Consider the following 22831-nt stretch of genomic DNA (forward strand, 5'->3'; position numbering starts at 1 on the left):
GGGTCGCCCGCAACAGACCTTTTCGGTTCCCAAAAATTTGGCGGTGCGTTACCCCTTTTGAGGAAAGCCTTCTCAAAAAGTGGTTGGCTCCTCCGGTCGTGGACCCCCCAGTATCTAGGTTAAATAAAGTAACCACGATCCCGGTTCAGGGGACTCCTGCATTCAAGGATCCCACAGACAGGAAGGCCGAGGCGGTGGCTTGTTCCTTGTTTACGGTTGTGGGGTCAGCCGTTCGACCTGTACTGGCATCTGCACTGGTGTCACAGTCACTGATTTGAGTGGGCAAAACTTTTGCACCACGAATTGGGAGAGCAGAACGCCTCCCCTGTCTGCGTGGAGCTAGCAGACCAACTAGTGCAAGGCCTTAAGTACGTCTGTGACACGGCCTGGATACTCTCCCTCTGTTATCCAAGGCTTCAGTGTCAGCTGTGGTGCTGAGGCGCCTCATTTGGCTGAAATGCTGGTCTGCTGACCTGGCATCCAAAAAAGCCCTGAGGGATCTTCCCTTCCTTGGCGAGCAGCTCTTTGGGGCCTCTTTGGATGACATTATTAAGAATGCCACTGGTGGTAAGAGTACAGTACTTCCACAGGCCAGGAAGTCTAAGGAGCCACGCCGCAGGCAAGGGCCCTCTTTTTCTGCTCACAAGCGGCTTTTTCGCCTGTCCGGTGCTTTGGCAAAACGCCCCCAGCCCAACAGGACGCCCACAGACGGTCAGAAACGTCCCTGGAACCACAAGCCTAACAAGCCTGCGAACAAAAGTGCTACCGCATGAAGGTTTGCCCCCACCCACTTTTCGGGTGGGGGGTCGTCTTCGAGAGTTTGCAGCCCGGTGGACCTCCCGGTTATCCGACCAATGGGTCTGCGATCTGATTTCCACAGGCTACAAGATAGAGTTTCTCTTTTGGCCGCCAAACAGTTTCTTTCCCTCCAGCATACCCGGTTCGCCGGGAGGCCCTGTTAGGGGCGGTAAGGGACTTGCTGTCCCAGGGGTTGATTGTACCGGTTACTGAATCGGAACGCTTCCAGGGGTTCTACTCAAATCTGTTTGTGGTTCCCAAGAAGGAAGGGGTACGTCCTATCTTGGATTTGAAAGAAAGCCCTCAATCACTTTGTAAAAGTGCAGAGGTTCAGAATGGAATCAGTCCGCTCAGGAGTCGCTGCACTCCATCAAGGGGACTTCCTGGCGTCCTTGGACATCCAGGATGCTTACCTGCACATACCCATTTGCCTTCGGCATCAAAAATGTCTGCGTTTGGCAGTCGGGGAAGCCCACTACCAGTTTGTGGCTCTTCCTTTTGGCCTGGCATCAGCCCCCCGAGTCTTTACCAAAGTACTGGCTCCAGTATTGGCGTTGCTGAGGCAACGCGGGATTGCGATCGTGGGTTACCTAGACGATCTCCTCCTGAGAGCATCTTCCACCTCAGAATTAGAGGAGGATGTGGCGATCACCTTGCAGACTTTGGTGGTTGGTGGTTGTACCGACTCAGCGTCTGGAGTACCTGGGGTTACTATTGGACTCCAGGGAAGCGAGGGTTTTTCTCCCCTCAGACAAATTGATGACTCTCAGATCAGCGGTCAATCTACTGATGAGCCGCAAGTGGTCGTCGCTCCGCTTTTGTATGCGAGTGCTGGGGCTCATGGTAGCCTCCTTCGAGGCGGTACCTTATGCCCAGTTCCACACCAGAGTCCTGCAGAAGGAGATTTTGACGAAGTGGGACAAATCTCCGTTGTCCCTGGATCGGCAGATCCAGGCGAGTCAACCAGTCAGGGACTCCCTGATCTGGTGGTTGAGGTTCCCGATGATTCAGTCCGGAAAATCGTTCCTTCCTCTGACATGGACGGTGATCACTACGGACGCCAGTCTGTCCGGCTGGGGTGGAGTGATGGGGATTCAGTTGGCTCAGGGCCGGCAGAGGAATCCAAGTTGCCGATCAATCTGCTCGAATTGAGAGCGATCAGGCTGTGCCTCCACACATGGTCGATGAGTCTTCAAGGGCGTCCGATCAGGATACAGTCAGACAAGAAGCTCAGCCGCTGCTCGAGAGGTCGCTCACATACTTCGGAGGGCAGAGCGACACGTATCGGCCCTGTCGGCCATTTACATCCCAGGGGTGGAAAATTGGCAGGCAGACTATCTGAGTTGACAGATGCTGGACCCAGGAGAATGGGCATTGCATCCGGAGATATTCGGGCTGCTGTGCCTGAGGTGGGGCACACCAGATGTGAAGCTATTGGCCTCCCGTCTCAATCGGAAGGTACCAGCTGATCTACGCCTTTCCTCCACTAAAACTGTTGCCACGCCTGCTGCGCAGAGTGGAAGCCGACGGGATCCCAGTAATCCTGGTTGCCCCAGATTGGCCTCAGCGGCCCTGCTACGCAGACCTGGTGCGTCTGGTGGCAGACGCTCCCTGGTGACTGCCGTTGCGAGAGGACCTCCTATCTCACCCTATCCAATCTTTCACCCTGCTTTACCATCGCTGGCTTTAACGGCATGGATGTTGAGAGCCAGGTGTTGAGGAACCGGGATCTGTCGGACTCAGTGATTCCAACTATGTGGAGGGTGCGGAAATCTTCTTCCAGGAAGATATACCATCGTATTTGGAAGGCCTATATCTCCATGTGTGAGGAGAAAGGGTGGCATCCGCGCTCTTTTTATATCCAGGATCCTGCTGTTTCTTCAGCAAGGTGTAGACCAGAAGTTGGCGTTGAGCACCATCAAGGGGCAAATTTCAGCTCTGGCTGTCTTTTTCCAGCGACCCCTGGCGTCTCACTCATTAGTTAGTACCTTTGTTCAGGGGGTGCGACATGTAGTCCCTCCGGTGAGTCCTCCGTTACCTCCGTGAGATTTGAACCTTGTGTTGTCGGCGCTCCAGAAGCCGCCGTTTGAGAATATCAGGGAGTTCCCCATGTTGACCCTTTCTCAGAAAGTGGTCTTTCAAGTGGCCATCACATCGGCCAGGAGGGTTTCGAAATTGGCTGCCTTGTCATGCAAGTCGCCTTATCTGGTCATCCACAGGGATAAGGTGGTGTTGCGTCCACAACCGTCCTTTTCTACCGAAAGGGGTTTTGGCTTTCCATATCAATGAGATAATTGTATTACCATCGTTGTGTCCTAAACCGAAGCACCCCAAGGCGGTGGCCCTTCACGCTCTCGATGTGGTTAGGGCTCTGAAGGTGTACTTGTCTGCCACAGCCCCCTTTCGGAAGTCAGACTCACTGTTTTGGTGGCTGGTCCTAAGAAAGGCATGTTAGTCTCGTCGGCCACCATTTCCAGGTGGATCAGACAGATTGTAGTCCAAGACTACGCCTTGAAGGGGCAGGTGCCCCCCCCTTTCCAGTCACGGCCCACTCTACAAGAGCAATCGGAATGTCTTGGGCCTTCTGACACCAAGCGTCTGTTGCTCAGGTGTGTAAGGCGGCGACCTGGTCATCTGTTCATACGTTTACCAAGTTCTACAAGGTAGACGGCCGTGCTGGGTTTGACCACAATGTTTTGCAGGCAGCCGTGTAGTTGAAATTTAGTTTTTCCTGGTTTTTGATAAAAACGAAGTACTGTTTTGTTAATGCACTGTTGCATTACCTCCGTAATGTTGCAGTCTTGGGGATCGCGCCTGTTGAGGATATCCGGTTATATGGTGGAGTTTGTTCACACACTGCTGTTTTTTTTAGTTAGTGGGTTTAGTTTCACTAGTTCCCACTTGCCATGGTGGGTGAAGTTTTTATGCTGTTTTTTTTCCCCCCCTCGCTTGGCACTGCTTGAGGACGTCCCATTTAGTTACAGTGAGGAGCTGTGTCGGTCTGTGAATATAAGAGAAAATAGGATTTTTGTACTCACCGTAAAATCCTTTTCTCTGTAATTCACCGACCGACACAGCACCCACCCCTCCTTTTTTCTACGTTGTACTGCTTTTTGATGTACTGAAGCTGCTGGGAGCAGTGAGGAGGGTTGATAGCACAGGGTCCGCCCCCCCTGGGGCGGGATTAAAAGTTCTGTGTATTGTGTAACAATTTTGCCTAGTTCTCCTAATGGCAGGCTATACAACCCATTTAGTTACAGAGAGGAGCTGTGTCGGTGGGTGAATTACAGAGAAAAGGATTTTACGTTGAGTACAAAAATCCTATTTTTACCAGAATCCCACCACTGACCGAAATCTCTGGAAAAGTATCGCCCACCGTATATGTCCTGCAATTCCATTAAATTTTGGATTCATACTCCCTTTCTCCTCCAGTGATGGTTCATGGAACCAATAGTGAGGTGACAAGGAGAAAAGTTTCAGTAAAAATATATAACCTGTCCCTGCTCTCTCCAGTAAATGGATACAAAAGTTAAGTTTTGAGTATGGGTAAACTTGAATCAAAATATAGGATGTAGAGAGTCTTCTTATGGATGAATGTCTTCTAAAGCTAAACATTTTTTACCTTTAATGCATTCTTTGCATTAAAGTAAAAAATGTTTAGGCATCCCCCCCCACTTACCTGAGCCCTCATTTGATCCAGCAATGGGCACGTCTGCAGCTCTTCTCTCCCCTAATTTTCGTATCTCACTTTGCTGGTGCATGACGAGGAAGCAGGGTCAAGTCCGACTGTCTGTCATTGGACACAGCAGAAAGGCTCAGGAGTGAGTATGCAAGAATGCACATATGGGAAGTTCTTCCTGTGGGGTCACTGGACAGAGCAGGAGCGCCGGCTGGGGACCCCAGAAGAGGAGGTTTGGAGCCGCTCTGTGCAATTCCTTTGCACAGTGCAGGTAAGTATAGAGAGTTTTTTTTTTTTTTTTTTAATGGTTTTTCTTTACAGTCGCTTTAATCTATCCAACACTTATCCTTTTACAATATAGTACAGTATCTGTGTTCTAAAAAGAATGACTTGCTCAGCCTCATATGCTATGTTAAAGACTTGTCTACTGATCTTTGAGCATTTGTAGCAGATATAGAGCTTTGGATAAGGCTGGCCAGCAAAGGATATTTTAAAGAACCTCGTGTCTACTACCGAGCATGAGCAGCCTTATAACTAAGCATGACTGTATTGCAGCGGAACAGAATGAAAGCTGATATTGTAGGTTGAAAAGAAATGGGCAGCTTTGTAAATACTGTACTGAATCAAAGGTGTCTTCATTGTCCAGATTGACCAACTGTCATTTTTCATTCTGCAAAGCAGACAGCAGGAATATGCTTTTGCTATCGACAGCCCAAACACTTTTCTTTTCTCCAGACCTCATACATCATCCCTAATGAGGATTGCACAGATGGATATGTATCCTAATGGATTTTATGTTCTATATACAACAAGGCTGGCAATTCTTCAGTAATACTGGGAAAGTCCATTTCACCAGTCATCCTGCCAGCGGAGCAATAGGTGAATGGCTTTTCAATGTTCTGAAGGAAAGGTCACCTCTTGCACAGCGCTTGGGAGGTAATGAGGAGTAACAAATCAAAAAGCAATAATGGTTATGGGTATAACCCCATTCTCCTGTAAAATGAGCGGCCTGTACTGTTTAATGATCCTGTCCTTGTTCTTCACAGCTTAACATGAATATAAACTCCCCTTAGGCCTAGCATGCATTTCCTTCTTACAAAATTTAGATTCAGTAAGAATAGTATATTTTGCTGCAGTGGAGAATAGCAGAATGCTCTGGTGATGTACAGACCGTCTTTATTTTATATGTTTGATAGGGCTGAAACAATTAATCGTTGTCAACGATTTTCATTATCGATTAGTTGGTCCGCACCATTGCGATCCTAGCTCTGGAGCGGACGGCCATCTTGGTACACTGGGCTGACGTCACCCCCAGCGCAAGTTGTTCAGGCTGTGTCAGCCCAATTGAAGGAATTCTGGAGGAGTCACGCTGGATGCCTTGCCTGCCCTCATTCAAAACTTATTTTATGCAGGTACCACTACATCTATTACCTAATCTAACCTAGTAACTAACTACTATCTATTAGTTATTATCTAGTCCTATCTAAGCCTTTCCACTTGCTTTTATCATTCAGTTGTGGTGGGCACTTAAATACTCCATAACAGGTGCAAGGCACTGGCAGGCATTGAAGGCAATGAAGAGATAAAAATTACATGTAAAAATACAAGGGAATGCTCGGCACAGCCACATTGTTTATTTAAATAAAAGGTATAACACTATCTCCCCCCAATAAAATGCAGCTTATTACAAGCATAAAAACATAGCATATCACTGATGATTTGCGCTAGTAGGCGTCATTCCGGGACTCATCACGGCGGTCTGTTTGGAGGAACTTTGATCGGTGTTGAGCTTGACGCAAATCATCAGTGATATGCTGACTATGTTTTTATGCTTGTAATAACCTGCATTTTATTGGGGGGGGGGAGAGATAGTGTTATACCTTTTATTTAAATAAACAATGTGGCTGTGGGGGAGATAGTGTTATTTTTGCTGATCCGAAAATTGATCCAATCCGTGACTCTGATCCGAGGAACAACCCGATCCGTGAGTTTTTTTTATCCGTTGCACCCCTAGTCCGCACCTTCGCCCCTGCCGGTCCATTAAAATCCTGTGTATCCTCCTGTGTCCTATGCATGCGCCACGTCCACAAGCACGCAGCCACGCCTGCTCACATTCTCCACCCAGCTGACGTCCCGCCAGCAACGCTCCTGTGCTGATTTCAGCTCCTCCTCCCCCCTCTACCCAGCAGCCTTCCGATAGACCCGCCGCAGAGCACAGGCGTGGCAAGCCCTTTCTGGGCCGCTTTCCGGCGCTGCCGTGACTGGAGGTTGTGCTCTGCACATGCGTGCATCCATCTCCCGGCTTCGGGGTGCCCTTCGCGCCATTCGAAAGAGTCGGCCGAGTCACGTGGGGCAGGTCCGGACTGAGACTCCGCCCCACACCACCGGGCACCCGAGGAGGAGTCACTGTCACCATGAAGGGGTGAGAGAACCCGAGACACCGGAGGGGGGGGGGGGGGGAGTACTGAGAGGAGGTGGGGCAGTGACACCATGTGAGAAGGGAGGAATGTGTCATCTATACTGGGGGGGGGGGGGGCACTGTGTGTGTGTGTGTGTGTGTGTGTGTGTGTGTATGTATATGTATATATATATATATATATATATATATATATATATATATATATATATATATATATATATATATATATATATATATATATATATATATATATATATATATATATATATATATATATATATATATATATATATATATATATATATATATATATATATATATATATATATATATACACAGTGCCTTGCGAAAGTATTCGGCCCCCTTGAACTTTTCAACCTTTTGCTACATTTCAGGCTTCAAACATAAGGATATAAAATTTTAATTTTTTGTGAAGAATCACCAACAAGTGGGACACAATTGTGAAGTGGAACGAAATCTATTGGATATTTTAAACTTTTTTTAGCAAATAAAAAACTGAAAAGTGGTGCGTGCAAAATTATTCGGCCCCTTTACTTTCAGTGCAGCAAACTCACTCCAGAAGTTCAGCGAGGATCTCTGAATGATCCAATGTTGTCTTAACCACTTTCAGACCGGACCATTTTGCTGGTCAATGACCAGAGGTCTTTTTACAATTTGGCACTGCGCTGCTTTAACTGGTAATTGCGCGGTCATGCAATGTTATACCCAAACAAAATTTGCGTCCTTTTCTTCCCACAAATAGAGCTTTCTTTTGATGGTATTTGACTGACTCTGCGATTTTTATTTTTTGCGATATAAACGTAAAAAGACCGCAAATTTTGAAAAAAAATGATATTTTCTCCTTTTTGTTATTAGAAAAATCCAATAAACTCAATTTTAGTCATACATTTAGGCCAAAATGTATTCAGCCACATGTCTTTGGTAAAAAAAAAAGTCAATAACTGTACATTTATTGGTTTGCGCAAAAGTTGTCACATCTGCAAACTAAGGTACGTTTTCTGAAATTTACGCAACTTTTAGTTTACGACTGCCTATCTCATTTTTTGAGGTGCTAAAATGGCAGGGCAGTACAAAACCCCCCCAAATGACCCCATTTTGGAAAGTAGACCCCCTAAGGAAATTGATAAGTGGCATGTTGAGCCCATTGAATATTTTATTTTTTTGCCTCAAGCGATTGAATAATGACAAAAAAAAAATTTTTTTTTTTTTTTACACAAAGTTGTCACTAAATGATATATTGCTCACACATGCTATGGGCATATGTGAAATGACACCCCAAAATAAATTCTGCTTCTCCTGAGTACGGGGATACCACATATGTGGGACTTTTTGGGAGCCTAGCCGCGTACGGGGCCCCGAAAACCAAGCACCGCCTTCAGGCTTTCTAAGGGCGTAAATTTTTGATTTCACTTCTCACTACCTATTACAGTTTTGAAGGCCATAAAATGCCAAGATGGCACAAAATCCCCACAAATGACCCCATTTTAGAAAGTAGACACCCCAAGCTATTTGCTGAGAGGCATGTTGAGTCCATGGAATATTTTATATTTTGCCACAAGTTGCGGGAAAATTACAAACTTTAATTTTTTTTTATTTTTTTTTCACAAAGTTGTCACTAAATGATATATTGCTCACGCGTGCCATGGGCATATGTGAAATGACACCCCAAAATAAATTCTGCTTCTCCTGAGTACGGGGATACCACATATGTGGGACTTTTTGGGAGCCTAGCCGCGTACGGGGCCCCGAAAACCAAGCACCGCCTTCAGGCTTTCTAAGGGCGTAAATTTTTGATTTCACTTCTCACTACCTATTACAGTTTTGAAGGCCATAAAATGCCAAGATGGCACAAAACCCCCACAAATGACCCCATTTTAGAAAGTAGACACCCCAAGCTATTTGCTGAGAGGCATGTTGAGTCCATGGAATATTTTATATTTTGCCACAAGTTGCGGGAAAATTACAAACTTTTTTTTTTTCACAAAGTTGTCACTAAATGATATATTGCTCACGCATGCCATGGGCATATGTGAAATGACACCCCAAAATAAATTCTGCTGCTTCTCCTGAGTACGGGGATACCACATATGTGGGACTTTTTGAGAGCCTAGCCGCGTACGGGGCCCCGAAAACCAAGCACCGCCTTCAGGCTTTCTAAGGGCGTTACAGTTTTGAAGGCCATAAAATGCCAAGATGGCACAAACCCCCCCCCCAAATGACCCCATTTTGGAAAGTAGACACCCCTAAATTTAGGGGTACACTAGTGAGACTAGGTAATAAATGGCGGGTGCCCTGAAACTATAAAAAAATAACTAACCAACCAGCGTCACCTGTAACAGTTATATGGTGATCACTGGTGAAAGGGTTAACTAGGGGGCAATCAGGGGGCTTTATGCGGTAGTATATGGGGGTCCCTGGCGCTATAAAAAGCTGCGGCGAACCTAAATACCTACCTGCCTAACTAGCGTCACCTGTGACACTAATACAGCGATCAGAAAAATGATCGCTTATTAGGCTGGGTTCACACTGGAGCGATGCGGGAACGCCACGAATCCGCGGCGGGTTCCCGCATCGCATGCCTCCCGGCGGCAGTTCACACTGCCCTATGCGAACTACTGGGAGTGTCAGTGAAATGTTAATGACACCCCCAGATCAGTTCGCATATCGCAGTGCGATCTGCAAACTCGGATCGCAATGTGTGAACACCCATGCGATCCGATTCTGCTGCGGACCAAAAAAAGGGTCCCGTGCGAATTTGCGGCGGGTGCGACGCAAATTCAGCCATACTATCTGTATGGCTGAACTCGAATCGCACAGAGATCGGATGTGATTTGCACTGCAGTGCGGTGCCAATCACATCCGTTCTCATAAACCGCTGCAATGTGAACCCAGCCTTAGTGACACTGGCGACGGGGGGTGATCACGGGGTTAAACCTTTATTGGGGGGGTTAGGGGGGTACATTAGAACTAAAGGGGGCTAACCCTAACTGCCCTAACAGTTATTACAGTCACAAATGACACCAATGCAAAAAAATAAAAAATGCAATTGGTGTCACTGTGACTGGGGGGGCAGGGGTAATTGGGGGGGTGATCGGGGGGTGAAGTGGGGGTGTGAGTGTGCCTGGCATGTTCTACTGTGAAGTGTGTTGGTGCAACTCACCGATCCTCTCTCCTCGGTGCCGGAACGAAAAATACCAACACGGAGGAGAGATTACATCACTTCCTCTCCTGTGTTTACATTACAGGAGAGGAAGTGATGTCACGGAGCATTTCCATTCGTCGGGAGCGATCGCGAGGGGGTGGCCATGAATGAATGGCCGTCCCCTCATCCCGGATCGCTCCCGAACGAATACCGACCACCGCAGGCACCGGGGGGGGGCCCGATCGGGCCCCCCACCCGCGGGAAGGCAGGGACGTACAGGTACGCCCATATGCCTGCCCGTGCCATTCTGTCGACGTACATCGTCGTGCGGCGGTCGGCAAGTGGTTAAATGACTGATGGTGATAAATAGAATCCACCTGTGTGTAATCAAGTCTCTGTATAAATGCACCTGCTCTGTGATAGTCTCAGGGTTCTGTTGAAAGCACAGAGAGCATCATGAAGACCAAGGAACACACCAGGCAGGTCCGTAATACTGTTGTGGAGAAGTTTAAAGACGGATTTGTATACAAAAAGATTTCCCAAGCTTTAAACATCCCAAGGAGCACTGTGCAAGCGATCATTTTGAAATGGAAGGGGTATCAGACCACTGCAAATCTACCAAGACCTGGCTGTCCCTCTAAACTTTCAGCTCAGACAAGGAGAAGACTGATCAGAGATGCAGTCAAGAGGCCCATGATCACTCTGGATGAACTGCAGAGAACTACAGCTGAAGTGGGAGAGTCTGTCCATAGGACAGCAATCAGTCGTACACTGCACAAATCTGGCCTTTATGGGAGAGTGGCAAGAAGAAAGCCATTTCTCAAAGATATCCATAAAAAGTCTCGTCTAAAGTTTGCCACAAGCCACGTTGGAGACACACCAAACATGTGGAAGAAGGTGCTCTGGTCAGATGAAACCAAAATCGAACATTTTGCCCACAATGCAAAATGATATGTTTGGCGTAAAATCAACACAGCTCATCACCCTCAACGTACCATCCCCACTGTCAAACATGGTGGTGGCAGCATCATGGTTTGGGCCTGCTTTTCTTCAGCAGGGACAGGGAAGATGGTTAAAATTGAGGGGAAGATGGATGCAGCCAAATACAGGCCCATTCTGGATGAAAACCTGTTGGAGTCTGCAAAAGACCTGAAACTGGGACGGAGATTTATCTTCCAACGAGACAATGATCCCAAACATACAGCAAAATCTACAAAGGAATGGTTCACAAATAAACGTATCTAGGTGTTAGAATGGCCAATTCAAAGTCCAGACCTGAATCCAATCGAGAATCTGTGGAAAGAGCTGAAAACTGCTGTTCACAAACGCTCTCCATCCAACCTCACTGAGCTCGAGCTGTTTTGCAAGGAAGAATGGGCAATAACCGGCCGATTAATCGATTATGAAAATAATCGTTAGTTGCAGCTCCGATGTTTGATAATTTGGATCAGTGTAATTTATTTTTGTAAACAGCAGGTGTTGCCCAGATCAACTTTGTGCTTATTTTAGCAGTACAGGTTTGTGAATGAAAAGTTGTACCTGATTTGTTTATGCAACAGCCTTCATTTTCATTTGGCTCAAAGAAGTTCCTAAGGTTACTACTTGCGCTGCTAGGGAAACTTGATATATGGTATAGTGGTAAGTCTTAAAATAGTATTAAAATGTAAAGTGTTTATATTTTTGTTAAAATGGCAAAAAGCAACTTTTTTTTTTTTAAATAGGGGTGTTTAGATCTCTCCTCTGCCCTCAAAGCATCTGACCACATCAAGATCGGTGTGATAAAATGCTCTCCCAATGGCGCTGTTTATATCCCGTGAAACTTAAGTCATGAAATGCTCGTAGCTTCCAGTTTCTTAGGCCATAGAGATGATTGGAGCCGTTCTGGTCTCCGATCAGCTCTATGGTCAGCTGGCAGAACCACCAGCTGCATTCTCGGGATCCCTGTTGGGACAGGAGAGCCCAAGAAAACCATGTAAGGGGGGGGGGGGGGGGGTGCCGTTCCCTCCCACTACTTGTAAAAGCAGTCTAGAGGCTAAGTAGCCACTAGAATTGCTTTTACATGAAAGCCGACCGCTGGCTGAAAAGAATGATACCAAGATAATACCTAAACCTGCAGGCATCATTCTGGTATAACCACTCAAAGTCCAGCAAAATACCTATATGTTGCTGGTCCTTACTGGGAATATATTGTAATGTAAATTTTTTCATGCAGCCTGTGGGCTGAACGAAAGAGATTGATCCGTGGGTATGCCCACCATTAGAATACCGCCCTTCATCCACCCACTTCTAATGATGGGCATACATGCACCATTTGGTTTTTTTAAACTGTGGTGGTGAAATCACTTCCTACAGCGATGGAGTCGCTGATTTTCATATTTATCTTTAGAGCAACAGCATTTGCTCTCACAATAAGTCAGTGGTGCAGCTGAATGGCGCACCTGAAAAACAAACACTGATAACAATAAAACATTACCTCAATAAAACAACTTGATTTTTTAACGAAATCCGTGCCTAAAAAAAATATATGCCGAAGCATGGGGGCAATCCGCCCCTAATGTTAGGAGAAAAATGCTCCTCCACCCCTGCCCCCATGCTTCGGCATATATGCTCTTTTTTTAACTGTGGTGGTAAAATCACCACCTACAGCGCTGGAGTCATGGCTTTACGTATCGTTGGAGCAAACGCTGTTGCTGTCAGAATAAATAAACCCATTCTGCAGTACCTGGCGTACCTGCTAAGCAAATGATGGTTAACAATAAAATATAGTAACCTTACAGTATAACAGTAAGACATACCTGCAAAGCAAATACAATAATACATAGTAAAAAATAAAAAAATTACAGTTCTAAAATACATTTTGTGTGTGTTTTTTTTTTTTTTTTGCACTTTATATAAACTGTACACATTCCAGATTAGGGTCCCTCAAAATGTGATGGCCATCTCATCTTTTGAGACCCTGTGTAAGTGTGCCCTAGGACTGTGCAATGCTGTACCCTACGCTAATACTCCACTAGTATGGTAGCGTTCTAAATATTCACCAATGCAAAGACCAGGTTGGTCAGGATAGGAGGAACAATAAAAGTGTGTGTTTCGTCTATATCCGCGTTTTCTGCAGACACGACATCTCAGGGTTACCAGAGAGGACATATGAAAAATGCCTCTCATGCAGCCGGCTCACTTCATTTGGATTGGGAAGTTGGGCCACAGCACCGCCTGGAAACAGAAGGGCTGTGATGATCTCTTCCTGGAATTTAAGGAGGGATCCCGTTTATCCTGAATCTTTTTTATAGCACATAAGCTTTCAGCAGAGCCAATTGGAATAAATATACACCCCTCCCATGTTAAGGTTGTGTTAGTGGACACAGAGGGGTTTCTCCACAACACCAAACAAGATATTTGAGAGGCACACCCTAAAAGATGCATTAAAGATGGTGCAGCCATAAGACCATACAACAGAACAAAATATTACAGCGCACAAATGTAAAAAAGACATTTACCTCCTGCAAGGCTATTTTAAAACTCCTAGACATTTAAAAAAATTAGGATTTGGTCATACCATATGGCTATATGGTGCTTACACCCACTTACTGCAACAAAGTACCCCATGGTTAGTGGGTCCTACACTATCCACTATCCATAGAATGGGAGATCCTGCTTCTCTGGACTATATGGGTGAACTAAAGGTCTCCACCTATGACACAGGTGGATGCTAATGGGAGGCACCGATGATGAGTGCACCCCACTCCCTCATCAGTGCATCTGCATCAATTCTAAAAATGTTTTTTGGGAGGCACCGATGATGAGTGCACCCCACTCCCTCATCAGTGCATCTGCATCAATTCTAAAAATGTTTTTTGGGATACAGTGTAGCATGACTGCGTAATTTGTCATTCAAAGTGTGAGAGCACTGAAAACTGAAAATTGGCCTGGGCAGGAAGGTGTTTAAGTGCTCTGTATTGAAGTGGTTAACCAAAAGCAAACAGCAGATTTGATGGAAGAAAATATAAGTGCCCTGTGGACCGAGTTATATTCTTTCTATAAATGTTTAGCTTTCTCGTATCTGATCACCTATTTCTGTGTTTCAGTTTCAGCTCCCAGTCATCAGGTGCCCACAGTGGAGAGAATGAACAGAAAAATAAGAAAAAGAGGAACTTTCAGTTTTGCACCGGTCAGCTGCCGCAGTATACTGTGCTGGATGCTTTTGGAGTGGTAAGTGAATGTTAATGTTTGGGCAGACAGGTTGCACTTTAATGCTTGTCACTTCATTTCCAACGCAGCCCCATTTAAAAACCCAGTCATTCTAGAAGTCTCCAAGCCTTGTGCAATGCAGCGGTGCTTAGTGCCTGAGCTGCCAATTAGCACACTTAACATTTGCTCATGGAGTTCAGAGCACTTGCCTTGTTTAATGGTGGGTTTATTTAATTTGCTTACATGTGTTTGGGAGGAGTGACAACAAAAGCAACAAATGTGGCAGATAGCATTTTTTTTTTTTTAAGAATAATGTCCCCAGCACCAACTACAGATTTCCTAAGCACTTCCTGCATCTAGCACTTATTGGCAGGGCTGAGCATTGTCACCTTTTTTTTTTTTCCATGCAAGTATCAAAAAGACCTTGGGAAGTTATGGACCCACATGCAAAGACCTGACGAATACTTGGACATACAACTACAGCTAAAAAACGGGGTTGGGGATCTGATGTGAAACTAGAGTAGAGAAACTGATGTGAAAGGGGGGAAGCAACCCTATTTTAAATTCCCCTCGAGATTTTGCATGTTATTTAAGGGTGCTATAGTTGAGAAACATTGTTCTAAGGCAGTGGTGAATTGAATTCAGTTCTACAGAAAGCTGTCAGTAACCGGTGATATGTAACCGCAGATGTTTAAAGACTATATGCATGCTACAAAAGCTAGCCAGAGACTGCAGACTTGCTACAAGTGATGGTCAGATACTGTTGAAATGCTCCCAGCAGGCCTCTTAGCACTTACTTGTGCAGAATTTAATATTTTTATCAGCAAGATCCACTATAGATGAACATAGAGCAGAAAAGGGATGAGACCGCACAAAAAGTAATGCAAAAGAAATACACCAAAGTATTTGAAGCCTAAAGCGGAGTATACTACAGCTTCTATGTACAAAAATTGAAAGGTAATCGGAGGATGGAAAACTTCTACTGAATGAGAAGACAGAGGCACAAAGGATATAAAACACTTAGGCTTCATGTGCACGGGATGTTTTTACAACCTCTCCTGAGCGATTTAACTTGACAGATAATAACCCATGTTTAAAACGTCCATTTTGCCACGTTTACGTTTAGAAGCGTTTTTTGTTTTTTTCAAATAGCCAAAAATTAAAAATGCCTGTAAATGAAAGTGGGTAATCGTGAATTACCATGTTTACAAGCTGTTACAGGCATTTGACGTTTCAAATACATCTGTCCTGAACTCATTTTTTTCTGCGTTCCAAAAAATGCTTCTAATCTCAGCAGCAGTGTACATGGGGCCTTATGATACATCCTTGTTCTTATATTGTGTTTCTTTTTTTTTTTTTTGTAGGTAAACTTAGTGCCTAGCGTAGGCACACTAAACCTGCGCCTGCTGTCCAGTGACATGCAGGGCCATCCAGAGTGGTGCAATATTATGCTGGCATGTGCATAATATTGCTCTGGAATGCAGAAAAAAATCTGTTCTGGTGTGAACGACAACACAGGAAACTAGTGGTTTCTGTGTGCCATTGCAGCTACCTGCGTTTATCCATGAGGAAAAATACAGGTGACTGCACATAGTGTGACTAGACCCTTAGGCTTTAACTAGTAGACTTATTTTCCTTCGCCTGCTTGAGTAAGAGCCACAATATGTCTGCAGGAGCCTTGAGGGCTGTACAATAAGCACCAAAGGATCACTGGGTACTAGGGATCTAATTAATCAATTATTTAGACTTCCCTATATAGCGCTATCATTTTTCCTCCTAATGCTAGGTTCACACACATGCATGTGTCTGCGGGTGTGGAAATCGCAAAGATTTCCACACTCATTCTGAATGGCACCCCCCACTCGTGTAAAATCGCAGTGCATGTGCGGGTACAGGGACCGCAAGGAAATCGATTTCCCTGCTGGACGCGTTTTGGAAAAATGTGCATGCACCTTTTTCTGTGGGAAGCACTATTGAAATGAATAGGCTGCCATGCCTGCGCAAACGTGGGCTGCAAAAGCGCTAGGGTGGGATCCTGGTGTTACTAATGAAGTAAATTAGTGTGTGTGACTATTCTACACTCTCTTTTCATGTCTCACAGGGAGCCGCAGCTTTGTTTTTCTTGCATTTGGCTCGTCAGGCGTCCTTTCACTGTCGTACAAGTAAACCTCAGGAAGACAGGTGCTCACGGCGCAATTACCTGGAACAGATCCTCTCATCTCTTTATCCTTGCACCAGATTTTGTAAGTAGTATGCTCAAATCTATATATTATACAGAAGTTACCTTATAGTTCTCACTACCATTCCTGACCCACTGCAGACATGAAATTTATATGAAAAAAAATCCCATTCCTTTTTATTCTTTGACTAGTACATCAGAACTGCATTGCTACCTGTGAAAATGCCAGTTCATCTGGTCAGGACTTTCATTACTCAGGACAGTCCCAACATTACAAACATGAATGACGTGTTTTCTGCGACCTCATGCATGCCCAATTCCAGGGTCTGTTATACATTCTTTGGAAATGTATCCCCATCATGACAAAGGTATAGGTATCGCCTTTGATTTTTTATTTATTTTTTAATTATCCAGGAAAAATTGGACAAAAATAGTCAAAGAAATGTAAAACTTTTTTTTTCTTTTATTTAGCTGTTTATTTCCTTTATCTTCTGCCAAAGAACAACCCAGAACAATTTCTCCTACTCCTGACCATAATGCACATTTAGTTTTTTTGTTTTTTTTTACCCCACCTCCAAACACTGGCACTGATTAAAAAAAAAATGCATTTTTTAATCCTGTCTAAGACACTTTGACCCTGAAACTTGCATTGACCTAGATCATAGCTCGTTCAATGTCCAGTGAATGGAAAACTACAAGGTCCAGCAACCTTTGCAGCTGTCGGCTTGTAGTTTTCAATGAACTACTGCTGTGCAGCACTGTGGTAGTTCATTCTCTCTTCCTGTCAGATTGTATCTGCTTGTCTGTGTGGGATGTACAGATACGCTGACAGATCTGCTGGAGACCTGCATGGCATCTGCTGATTGTTGGTACATGTTTTACAGGCTCCAAAACAAATGCACTTTTTAAACAATGGGTTATTGTTTCTCACACAATTTATATATTTATTTATATATTTATACGGTACTTATTTTCTTCCTTATTTTTTGTAGCTGTCAGCAATTATATTTTGCCAAAGAGTGTCCAGTCTTGTGCCTGGAATGGCATAAAGCTGCAGAATGATGCTTCTCTGCAGGATGTGGATGTTTCTCTTGAGAGTGCATCTCCAGCTTCCGCTAGTGAAAGCGACCTGCATCATCTGGCTGAGCAAGGTATGACAGGTAGAAGACACCCTGTGCACCCTGATAATTATTTTTTTACTGTTACTTATGTTTGTTTTATTTGTTAATTCCCTTAGCAGATTCAAGCACTGATGACAACTTTGGTTTTTCACTTGGATCTGATGCTGGTTCAGAAGAGAGTACATCAAGACCTGTCAATGAGGTAATATTACAGTCATCAGAACATGAAACGTGTAAAAGCATCACTTTTCACCATTCACTGCACTTTGTCATTACCTCCCTCCTTTCTCTTTATAATGCAATTTAATGTTTTGTGAACTGTATATTGTATTTTTTTTAAAGTCAAATATTGTTATTATTTTTTTATTAGGAAAACAAAGTTCTATTTTCAAAAAAATTTTCTATTACATAACCAAATAGTAATTTACAGAAGAAAAGAAAGAAAAAATACAGTCTGATTGTGTAATAGAGAGGAGAGATGATGGGAATGTCCAAACGGTGCAGTAAATGGTGAAAGGTTGGCTTTGATGATTAAGAAACCTACTAAGAGACACTTTTGCCATTTTCTTAGCCACGGGAATCAAAAGAAGACCATGGAGAATCATTAAACCTTGCAGCCTCTCGATTGTTGGATTTGACAGAAACCAGCGTACCTACAGTGCTGAACATATTTGGTATATGCAAATCTTTACCTATGTGTTTTCTGGATTGTGGGGTGAAACTGGAGCAACTGGAAGAAACACAGGAATGCAAAGCAAATACAACCTACACTCTGTAAATAGTGTCCAAAGTGGGACCCCAGTGACAGCTACAAGTCAGGAGTTCTAAGCCATTAAGCTTAAGGTGTACAGTATATAAAACAAAAACCTTTTTATATATAGATTGGGGGGGGGTGGCCCCTGTTAGATTTGTATTGCTCTTGGTATCCCTGCTAGGGAGACTCAGTTAGTCTGGTTGAAAAAGTCCATCTAGTTCAACCAATAAAATCTCTGTCACTGGGACTGAAAATAATGGAAAATCCAAAATTTTCCGTTGTCACCAGAACAGCAATAGAGGGAAAGTCTTCCAGTGTGAACAATTGTCTACAGAACAGCAAGTTAAAATCTACCCAGTAGGATGCAGATAGGAAAAGTCAGTAACCATTCCCTCGTGTTACCGAAAAAAAAAAAAACTTGGATATACTGTACATTCATGTGACTGTTTGTTTTTTGTTTTTGTTTTTTTTTACCCTTTCTCTTTAACCACTTGACAACTGGGCACTTAATCCCCCCTTGTGACCAGACCAATTTTCAGCTTTCGGTGCTCTCACACTTTGAATGACAGTAACACTGTACCCAAATTATTTTTTTTGTTCTTTTTTTCATACAAATAGAGCTTTCTTTTGGTAGTATTTGATCACCTCTGGGGTTTTTTTTGTTGCACTATAAATGAAAAAAGGGCGAACATTTTGGGGAAAAAAACGCATTTTTCTCAGTTTCTGTGATAAAATTTTTGCAAATTATTTTTCTTCATAAATTTTGGCCACAATTTATACTGCTACATATCTTTGGTAAAAACCCAAATTAGTGGATTATATTTGGTCTTTGTGAAAGTTAGTCTACAAGCTGTGGTGCAAATCATAAAAAATTGATCACACCTGATGTACTGGTGTCTCATTTCTTGCAACCCTAACAAGCCAGGAAAGTACAAATACCCCCCAAATTACCCCTTTTTTTGAAAGTCAACATTCCAAGGTATTTAGTAAGATGCATGGTGAGGTTTTTAATGTTGTCATTTCTTCCCACAATTCTTTGCAAAATGAAGATTTTTTTTCCCCACAAAATTGTCATTGTAATAGGTTATTTCTCTCACATGGAATGTGTATACCACAAATGACACCCCAAACACATTCTGCTACTCCTCCTGAGTATTACAATACCACATGTGTGGGAGTTTTTCACAGCCTGGCCACATAGAGAGGCCCAACATGCAGTGATCACCATCAAGTGTTCTAGGAGCATAAATTACACATCTAACTTCTTGAATACCTATTACACTTTTGAAGGCCCTGGAGCACCAGGACAATTACACATGACACGTGGCTCTGATGACAGATGGCATTAATACGTGGCAGAGATGACATGTGACACTGTCAGATGGCACTAATACATGACACAGATGACCCTAATACGTGGCACTGACAGATGGCACTAATATGTGGCACTGATGACACAAAATAGGTGGCATTGATGGCACTCATGACAGATGGCACTAATAGCTGTCACTGACAGATGACACTAATAGGTGGCACTGATACCACGTGACACTGATGACAGATGGCACTTATATGTGGCACTGGGGACAGATGGCACTTATACGTGGCACTGGGGACAGATGGCACTTATACGTGGCACTGGGGACAGGTGGCTCTGACAGATAGCACTGCGGATACTTTATTTTCCCCCTACTCACTGACACTGCAGCTGTTCACTCAGCTTGTGAGGAGGGAGAGCTGGCAAAGAGAGATGATCTCATATGTTTACATATGGGATCATCTCCCATTGGACACTGCGATCGAGTGCTAAATGGCCGCTGTGATTGGCCAATTAGCACAATCTGTGATTGGCTGTGTCCAAGGGACACGGCCAACACAGAACTTCCCTGATGCGCGCCCGCGGTGGCGCGCATTGGGAAAGTAAACAGGAAGACGTCCAGGGACCTCCTTCCGGCAATTGGAGTCCCCTCTGTAGCCGTTTTCCAGCTATAACGCGGACACCTTGTGGTTAAATAAGCTCTAAAAGAAATCATATACAAATGACATGTATTAGAAAATTATTACCAAGCTGTGAATTCTCCTAGAGGTAAAGTTGAAATCTGTCTATATATTGTGTGCTGCAAAATCATATTTAACAATATTTAGGAGGAGGTCAAAAAGGGGGAGGTATTTATGTGGACTTTCAGGAAGGAGATAGCTTGAAGTGGGCAGTGCCAGTGTGATGTGCACTTTCAACCCAAAGGGCAGGTAATGGGACAGTTGCCTAGAATTTGCAGTATTTCTGACTGAAATATTTTTCATCATCCTTCTTTTTTGCTTTGCATCCATATTGCACCTATTTAGCTCCATTTATTTGTGCTTCAACTGTGTCTGATTGTAGTTGCCCTTTAGTCACATCTAAATGCTGAAATTGTTTATCTCTTACCAATCTATCCAGGGATCATCAGCGCCAGAGACAGTGTCAATTACAAGTCCGCTTTCCACTTCTTTCAAGAATCTGCAGAGAGTGGCTACAGCAAGGCTCAATACAATGTGGCTGTGTGCTATGAGAAAGGAAAAGGAGTGGCCAAAGATATGACCAAAGTATGTGGCATTGCCTGACTGTGATTATCACTGACCGATTGTAAACATAGATGATTTCTACTGAGCTCTACATCTGTATTTATTGTGCGCACATCTGTATTTATTACACCAATATATTCCTTGATCATAATGCATTGTGTACACATGCATTAGACCACAATTTATTAGCATCTGAATCTATAAAGTTAAGCTTTGGCAAGGCCAGGCGCATTTATATAGTCTTAAAGCCGAACTCTGGGAAACTTTTAAAGTATGCCTTACGCTGCACCCACACTGCAAGAGTTAATTTCCTGTTTAGTGTAGGGGATGGGAAAAGCAGTTTCACGTACCTGATCCACTCCCCCAGCAGATGGAGTTCCCCCATACTCTGGAGGTTGACTGTTCCTTGGCATCATCGCAACTAATGCAAAGGCTCTGGTCCCTGCATTGGTCTTGATGACATCAGGACCTTAGACGGCTTGAGCATGGAGGAGAAGATGCCACAGAGACCAGTCTAGCAGTGCAGAGAATTGGGTAATTAAATCTATTTATTAAATCCCCTACACTAAACGAGCAGTTAACCATTGTAGTGCAGACATAGCCCCACTGCAAGGGATAATTTTCAGGTTTCCTGGAACTGGGCCTTAAGCAAAAAATGAGCTGCTTTCTCTCAGCAATTTAGCTCATCCTTCTCTCCCCTTCCAACAGTGATTCCAGCCTTGTGGGCTGCATTCATACCGTGTGGTTAACGTGCGTTGCTTTAAGGCCACTGAGTCATTTGAATGGGCTGCCTAACGCACCAAAAAAGGGGCATGCATTATTTCTTAATCTTACATCACTGGTTATAGAGGGCTTGGCATTCATAACTATTTGGTTTATGCTGCTACCTTCAGGTGAATGGACACTGGCCAAAAAAAGGCAGGAATCCCCACCCAGTCATAATTCCTCCCAGCTCAGCTAAGCCCTCAGTCTTTGAAGACCTTGTGACTAGGAGGTTGAAGGCCATTTTTAAGGTGTCCTTTTCTCTGATAGGAGTGGCTGCGGTGGGAGTTTACCAAGCCCTTAAAGTGGTTGTAAACCCTCACATGTACCCAGTGAAGTGCCTGGCCTCAAGTGATACTCAGAAAATCATTCTACATAAGTTGTACTTGTTTAGCTGCTATCTAAGTGCATAATTAATCAATCACTGCTTGCTTGCCCCTCCTCTGGCAGCACAGACTGAGAATGTAAGATGACCTCCAGGTAAGAGAAAGCAGCCAACTAAAACCACACTGAGACCGAAAAAAAACTCGGCCCACAAAAGTATGAAATCATAGTGCAGCAATGTTTAAAAGTCATTAGTAAAGAATAAAAACTCGTTCCACTGGCATTGAAAACTGCCGCTTGGCACCAAGTACAGGGGTGTGATGCCAGTGTTACAGGCTCCGCCACTACATGTTCAACATAAATAGAGAAGCACTCTTTAAGAAAATTAGAAGTGGCCCAATCAATTACAATCAAGACTTCAAAGTAGTACCTCCATATTTATTCAGTGTGTGCTTGAATGATAGTGCAGAACACATTTTACTCTTATTGTTTGGCAGAAGTATGGGCCATGAAGCATCTGAATGTTTTTTTTTTTTTGTGCAGTACTCAAAGAAAACAATATGCAACGTCTTAGAACGTGTTATGCTTTGTTTTTATAAAGTAAGGCATCTTTCTTTTTACTTGGTCTGTTTGTACCTGCTCTTCTTTTAGGCAGTAGATTATTACCGCCTGGCAGCCAGTGGAGGGCACCAGCTTGCCAAATATCGTTATGCCCGCCATTTGCTACAGTCTAACAGTGAGGAGACACAGTCAGCAGTACAGCTGCTTCAAGATGCTGCCCAGGCTGGTTTGAAAGAGGTGAGTGTTACATAACTGTGCCCTAATTGCCTTATATGAGGAGAAATATTTTATTTTTGTTTAAGAGTCCATATATTTAGGGTA

General features: G+C 44.0%; 1 protein-coding gene across 2 annotated transcripts in view; it reads left to right on the top strand.

Moving 5' to 3' along the window:
- DELE1 (DAP3 binding cell death enhancer 1) overlaps positions 1-22831 on the top strand; it is an 85060-nt gene that overhangs the window by 38327 nt on the left and 23902 nt on the right. Inside the window, exons 3-9 of one of the 2 annotated variants that reach the window (XM_077474281.1) lie at positions 14145-14268; positions 16349-16490; positions 17419-17577; positions 17664-17749; positions 18119-18221; positions 20739-20884; positions 22601-22747. In XM_077474281.1, coding sequence (XP_077330407.1) covers positions 14145-14268; positions 16349-16490; positions 17419-17577; positions 17664-17749; positions 18119-18221; positions 20739-20884; positions 22601-22747 — 907 coding nt within the window. The remainder of the gene's footprint in view (positions 1-14144; positions 14269-16348; positions 16491-17418; positions 17578-17663; positions 17750-18118; positions 18222-20738; positions 20885-22600; positions 22748-22831) is intronic. The other variant, XM_077474282.1, reaches the window with a different exon arrangement.

Source organism: Lithobates pipiens, unplaced genomic scaffold (assembly GCF_037356315.1).
Source record: "Lithobates pipiens isolate NorthernLeopardFrog02 unplaced genomic scaffold, aLitPip1_a1.2 Scaffold_8, whole genome shotgun sequence".
NCBI lineage: Eukaryota > Metazoa > Chordata > Amphibia > Anura > Ranidae > Lithobates > Lithobates pipiens.